General features: G+C 38.4%; 1 protein-coding gene across 25 annotated transcripts in view; it reads left to right on the plus strand.

The window, feature by feature from the left end:
• Nucleotides 1–7,514, plus strand: part of DLG2 (discs large MAGUK scaffold protein 2) — a 2,183,817-nt gene that overhangs the window by 1,730,268 nt on the left and 446,035 nt on the right. For 22 of the 25 annotated variants that reach the window (XM_032295960.1, XM_032295961.1, XM_032295962.1 and 19 more), the window contains one exon: nucleotides 5,560–5,715. The exons of the other annotated variants lie outside the window; for them this stretch is intronic. In XM_032295960.1, coding sequence (XP_032151851.1) covers nucleotides 5,560–5,715 — 156 coding nt within the window. The remainder of the gene's footprint in view (nucleotides 1–5,559; nucleotides 5,716–7,514) is intronic. 25 annotated transcript variants of the gene reach the window in all.

The following is a 7,514-nucleotide window of genomic DNA, read 5'->3' on the forward strand; positions in this document are numbered from 1 at the left end:
GGAAGGGCAGAAGTAGGAAAAGCAGCAGCACAGCAGGCAGCAGGCCACTTTCTGGGCACAGTTACTAAGGCACGTGTCCATGGCAAGGAGGATTCTCAGGACCGGGCTGGAGCTGCCTGCAGCCACCCAGGACTTGGTCTGTGTCTCTTGGCCTCCCCTCCATCACCACAAACCCACACAGGGGCAACTTGTCTAAGCTGCCAGAGACCAAATGGGCACTCCATGGCATCCTAGCAACTCTCCTGCCCCAGGTCTCTGTGGGCAGCAAGAAAGCCAGAGCTTTCTTGGATAAAACCCAGGAGGCAGCATGCAACTTTCCTTTATATTCCATGGAAACGAAAAAGACAAGGCCAAAAAGGTCGATCCTGGAAGTAGGCAGTGAGAACTTGCATATTAGGAAGACAATCGTCATCAGCCACTTTCCTTCCTTACTGGAGGCACTCCTCCAGCAGGAAAGTTTGTGAAGGAGGTGAGGCCACCCAGTCTTATAGATGTTTGCTGACCTGAGGTCTTATCCAAGGATCCTCTCTTGGGCGGCCTCCAATCTCCGATGCGAAGCACTGTTGACTGAATGGGGCCAACAAATGCATGTCCCTTTAAGGGTGGAGGAAAAGAGGGCAATGGTTTTTCTATAGGAGGAGGAAAAGTCTCGGATCCATCCTTATCTTCACTAGAAAAAGTCTCTTATTCCCCATAGAAGGGAATGAGAAGAGGGGAGACAAATCTCTCCCTGCTGTTCTGGTTTCTGTTTTTCCTTCTCCTTTAAATCTCCTGAATTTTCTTCAGGTGGAGAAGATGGGCAGTCTGACTCACGGCCATCTAGCAGATAAAGATGATACAATGCAGAGCGTACCAGCGCCCAGATGGCCAAAATAGTAACATTAGTAAAATGACCTTGCTCATATCTCTTTTCAGGCAGCGACCTACCAGCTCCCATAACCCTAAATCTAAGGTTCCTTTATCAGGAAACCAAGGGCATTCCTGCTGAATTAACAGCATGTAGAGCTCCAGGTTGTACAGTCCACTGGATAGCTTTACGTAGCTGTTGCAGTGTTTTTAAAAATACTTTCTGCTCTTTGGTCATTTGTTGACCCTTAACCTAGCCCCTTATATTTTATGCGTGCTTTGCGTCCTCCTGATGGGAGTCAGGACTCTCACTTACCAGGACTCCCCAAAAATTGATGAGCTCTTCCCCTTCATGCATAAATTCAAGGCAATCACACTGAGGGCACCAGTTGCAGAGCTTATGGCTTGCAGTGAACACCAAGATCAACGTACTCAGACAGTTCCACCTGAGCGGAGCTGGGGGTAGCTCTTTGGAGAGCATCCATCCACCAAGTATTTATTGAAAGGGCTTGTATTAACTACAAACATCCATTAGATGGTCATTTGAGGTGGGTTGCTGAGGCACCTGTGACCCTGTACACGTTCAAACTGCAGTCTCAGGACGCTGTTTTCAGCGTTCTTTATTCCACCACACACTCCACTCCCTGTCTTGTTTTCAGGCTCAAGAAGTTTCCTTCCCATGCACAAATAATATACAAAGTGCCTCAGTATTTTTCCATGCCCTGACCTGAAATGCCATGTACATAAGCTTGAATATGTTGCTGTGCACCTCCAACAGAAACAAAGACACATGATATTTGATCCTGATCTTCCAGGATCTAATATTGTAGAAAGGGAGAGGGCACTGTGAACTAAGAGTGTACAATGAGGTAGAGCCCTGCCTAAGACAGCCTGAAGGCTTTGAGAGCCCTTTGTTAGGGAGTTAGAAAAGTCAGTAAAGGGTAAGTCACTCTTGTTGTTAACTCTAAGAGAAGAGAGTCATATTCCTTTGACCTTGAAGTTTCATCTTCAGATGCTACACAGATGAAGACTACTTACAATCACAGTCATTATCATCACTGTCTTAAACATTTATTATCTCTGATACAGGGCTGGGACTATAGTGAGGTGAGTGAGGTACTCGGGTACAAAATTTAAGGAGACGCAGTAATACAAAAATATTTTAATGAGATATATTAGAAAATAAAATTGCAAAGGAATTTATAATGAACAAAATATCAAACTTTTAAAGACAGAATCAATCTGGTATTAGACTCAGGTACTATATAATTACATAGGAGCCTAAGGTTTTGTCTGTTGGCTTTGGGAAGCATAGTCTAGTAGAGGTGATATGAAAGCGATGTGAAATAAAACAAGGTGTCTGTTTGATTTTTCACTCTATCGATTGCAAACATGAGACCAGATCTAACTTCTAATAAGGGCACAGGGTGGGAGATTGGTAGTTGATTTTCATTTTACAACTAATGTCATATGGGAATCACCAAAGAAATTCAGTAGCATGAGCTCTCATAACCCCCTGAAACAATGAACCCTGACAGTTATTCTAGACTCAAGGAACCTCTAGACATTTTAGCAACAAAAGTTGGTAGCGCGTTACCCTGGGGCTCTATAATTAGTGAACACAGCTACAGCTACCCTCTCCATGTTTGCATCTTTTCCTTATTCTGTTAACTGATCATTTCTTCTCCCTTATTCACATTATTCACCTTCTGTAGGAGAATCCAAATGGCCTAGGCCTTTTTTTTTTTCTCTACCATACAGGTCATGGTTGCAAGGTGAGGGGCCCAATTAAACTGCTTTTGTTAGGGAGGAAACGGAATTTGGTAGTGACAAGTAGTCCAAATGGGAGGAGCAGTTACAGCCAAGGTAGTTTCTCCTAAAATAAGATACAGATGAAGCACCCCCCTCCAACGTACACTAGAATTGTGGATTAGCAATTTAAAATGCCAAGGTAGTAGAACAAACAGCAAGTGCTAATGGAGTTCAGAGAAAAGAGAGATCACCAAAGCCCAGGGTGTGCTAATTATATGCTACAAGAACCTGCAATTATAAACTCATAGATATGCAAATAAACGCTGATGGCCCTGAAGATGAGCTACAAAGTCATTATCTATGGCTCTTTATAAATGGACAACAAGATAAATGATTTGTTTATAAACTCACTTAGAGATTGCACTAATATCTTCAACTACTCTTCCCTCCTCCTGGTGGCATCCACAGAATGAAGATAGCTAATAGGCTTCTGGGACTGGATTTCCATATTCTCTACCTCCTGAACTAACTAGGCCACTCTGGCCACTTATAATAGGATAATCAGGCCCTTTCAGTTATGACTGGCTGATTCATGCTGCCAAAGTCATTTCCCCTCAGCACTTCCTTATCAGCTAAATGGGAAGTGATGGTGGCATCTGTTCTGCCACCCAGATCCCAGTGACAGTTTATAATTTGGCATTTCTTGTTTGTCTGATGGGGAGATGTCTCACAGAATATAACTGCAGGGAAAGACTAAGAATGCTAACTCCCAGTATTAGGCCTTCTGGAACTGAAGGCTGAGAAGTCTGTGAGGAGCCCACTATGCCCATTGGAGTGACTCCACAAGAACTGTGGGCAGCCATTGCAGTGGCTAAACACAAACACACAAGAAACCTGTCCCTCTGAGGGCAGATAAGCCATGTGCACATGCTTTAATTAAGTCCTTAAAGCCAGTCAGTTTATGATAACATTGGGATTCTGGTTCTTCTGGTATAACCTGTGAAAATTTATGATGGCCTAAAAAATTTAGACTTGTTTAGGAAACTCAGTAACTTAAGTCTCCCTTGAAAGAACCAGAAGGTTTTTTAAAATTTCTCTCAACAAAGAATGGTAAAAAAAAAAAATTATTCATTCAAAAAAACATCTGTGTTCAGATTGTGGTCCATGTTGTACTTAGTGTTTACTGTACTGTGCTCTCATACATAATGTACATACTATGTGATAGAATATATGCAGAATATATTCTGTAATAAAACCATTAGACAGAAATCTTCAAATGTGAACCGTATTTTTATGCCACTTGAAAGGAGATTTTCACTGATATTGTTAATGTTTAATTGTAAGAGAACTTTGCCAATATTGCAAGAAGACTGTCAAATTTGTCAAGTGGTTAGTCATGTTTTGGTATCTTTTCATCTACCCATCTGAGATAGCAAGTGTTCTCACAACCAAGAAAAGAAACTGGTTTTGATATGTCTATTATTTAGCCAGTGAATGTACAAAACAACAAGTAAATAAATAAGAAATAGAAGGTGAAACCAAGGTAAAATGAATCTGCAATATCAGTAACTGTTTCTCTGTGTTGATAAGACTTTGAACAGTGAAGAATTAACCTTAGCAAGTAATCAGTCCACTATGAAATCATACTGAAGGTGACTGAAAGCAAAGGAATAAGAGCCTTCTTCTAAAATCCAAAGTATTAAAGCCTGCCCCAAACATCAAATCTACTAAATATGTGAATCAAATGACAATATTCATAAAATGGTTGCAAAAAGATTCAAATAAAAGTTTCAAGAATTCAGCCCTGGACAAAATAGGAAATGAAGAAAACCTCATTTTCATTAGCTTGAATTTATTGTAGTTTTCAGAAAGTAAGCTATTTTCTCTTAATTTGGTTGAATACAATATAACCAGAAATTTTTAAAAGATCTGCGTTAGCCAGCTTTGATTGTGAAAATTTGACTCAAAATATGCTGCTACTGAGGTAAAAAGAGTAGGAGAAAATTACAAACGTTATTTTCTTAGTCTGTAGAGACAACATCAGACTGAGAAAATTGGATCAGCCCTCCTAGGCAGAAACAACAATGTTACCGAAATGACATTATCATGAGAATGTTTTATGACCTAAAAGAAGTAATTGATTCCTTTTTTCTAAGGTTCTGTGGTAGCAGTTTAGATCAACTACCATTTTATGTATACCAACATTTTCAAATTAAGATGCAGAGATTTCTCCAAATAGTCACAGGCCCAAATTACATGAAAAGAAAATAGCATTCTTTACATTTCCTATGTACACAGAGGGTATTAGGTGGACTCCAAATATAATGAAATACATTAGCATTTATAGTAGGCCCTATTTGTAGTTATTTCTTTGTATTAGATGTGCAGTCTTAAATTTTGTAGGAGTTTTATCTGTTAATATTAAGTCCTATTTATATAACTAAAAAATCTTAATCTGAACAACAGAGTTTATCCACATAGAAGAAATTTAAAGGTAGATAGTCCAGAGTTGGTATAGTGCCACTCCATAGATTTCATTATGTGTATTTTTTGGCTTTATCCCCAAGTTTGCTTCATGGTCTGAGATAACCAGTGAAACTCCACCCATCATATCTGGGTTTCCAGATCAGTAAAGGGAAGAAATGGGAGAGAACAAAATTTCAAGAATTCCAGCTAAACGAGCTTCTTTATAAGCAGCTATTCCAGTTCACCCAATGCTTCAGAGCACTCAAATCACGCTGGGCTGAACATTTTCTTGGGGCCACATTTACCCACAAGAATCTAAGGAATAAAGTCTTCATTATAAGAAAAGCTACAAGTGGAAAATGGGTTTCTTTTAATAACAAATCAAGATAAATGACATTGTTCTTACTTTTGCATATGGTGAAATGCTATTGATTGCACAGTTCTTCCTTTTATGTACTAACCATGCATATCTTTCTCTTCCTCTTGTATCACCAGGCCTCCGGAACCTGTTTACAGCACTGTGAACAAACTATGTGATAAGCCTGCTTCTCCCAGGCACTATTCCCCTGTTGAGTGTGACAAAAGCTTCCTTCTCTCAGCTCCCTATTCACACTACCACCTAGGCCTGCTCCCTGACTCTGAGATGACCAGGTACTGCATGCGCTTCCTCACTTCATCTTCTCAAATTGCATGTGCTTCCACAAGGATGAATGGGTAGAATCCACCTCTGCTCACTTCTCTTGCACTAAACATCTTCCCCAAGGAGGAGAGATGTTCTGCTTGGTGCAATGCAAGAAATTAAGAACATTGCCCTTTTGGTTTGGTTTGGTTTGGTTTGTTTCGGTTTGTTTCCTGGAGTGATTACAGAGCACTTAGACATGATCACATGATGTTCCACATGTTCCTGGTTCCTATGTGTTTTAATAAGGTATTAATTATATTTTTCCAGAAGAATTAATTTTGGAACTTAATACCATGTCACTCATTTGGAAGAATGAAAGAGAGCATTTGTTGAATATTTTAAAATAATATTTAATAAGTATTTACTATGCTCCAGGCATAACATGGCCTAAGAAATACATCCTGTTATCACCATGTAATATTTTAACTAAAATATTAGATTAGTATCACCATTTAACTGAGTCCTTAAGATATTAAGCAATTTGTCCAAAATGACTGAATTAGTTGGTTCCATCTCACCACAAAGAACATAATATTAATGTTTATGTTATGTTGTCATGCTAGGTATATACATATACATTCTCTTATTTCACTGTTCTCAGCTTATTTAAAGAGACAGAAGTTCAAAGAAGTTAAAGCCATTGCACTCAGTATGATCTTGTCAATAACTGTGGAGTCTAAATTTGACATTAGAATGTTTTGAGCCTTTCAGCAACTTTGTGAAGAAATTATTCTAAGCCTAAAAGTTGGACACAAATCTGTGTTAGTATTCCAAAGCATATATGTATGTTTATACCTAGCATGATAAGTTGGAGAGAGAAGAAAGCAAGAAAAATAGAATTCAGTGCCCACAGGTAGTCCCAATTCAGTTTAAACAGAGATCCCAACTGTAATATTCCTACAGAGAATGGGGTGACTATGTAGTTATTTTCAGACAGGAATATCTTCATAATATTGTTAGGAGCTGAGAAAATACAAATTTTAGAATGATTCAGAGTTAAAATAGATAAATCAAGAGGGTCTACTAAGAACGTCATCTTTATTTTTTGATGTTTTGAAGGAGTAAGTTTAGAAGTCAATTACTCTTTTCTCTAGGAGAGTTAAATAACAAATTTTAAATTACATCTAGCATTTCCAGGAATAAATGAGAAAACTTATTTTTGACTATGTCGATCAGCTGGGGCATTTTTATTAATTTGCATTAATTAAAGTCTAATAATGTTTCAGAATACTTTATAAATATTCATTAAATCCACGTATATTTTTAACAAATTATTAAAACTCTTTCTTGATAGAGTGAACTATGCCGTTTTAAAGCTGAGAGGCCAAAGTCACCATACCCCTAGGGAAGTGAAAAGAGCCACACACCTGTAATGACTTGCTAGTAATTATCTACCTATAATCAGCTACATAAGGATAGCTAACATTTATTGAGCTCTTCTGTACCAGGTAGCTTGTTAAATACCTCTTATGAATTATTTCTGTTAATCTTCACTGTAACTTTATGAGGTAGATGTTATCATTATCTTTGTTTTACAAATGAGGAAATGGAGACTTGATAAGTTGCATAACTTGACCAAGATCATCCACCAGTAAGTGACAGAGCTGGGATTCAAACTTAGATGATGATTACCTGGCAGACCATTAGCCATTTTTGCTCACTGGAAAAAAATTTCCACCCACTTCTCTTTTTCTGTCCCTTCTCTCTCTCTCTCTCTATATATAGATAGATAGATAGATAGATAGATAGATAGATAGATAGATAGATA

The sequence above is a fragment of the Sapajus apella genome, unplaced genomic scaffold (genome assembly GCF_009761245.1).
Source record: "Sapajus apella isolate SASKATOON/1434 unplaced genomic scaffold, GSC_monkey_1.0 scaffold34, whole genome shotgun sequence".
NCBI lineage: Eukaryota > Metazoa > Chordata > Mammalia > Primates > Cebidae > Sapajus > Sapajus apella.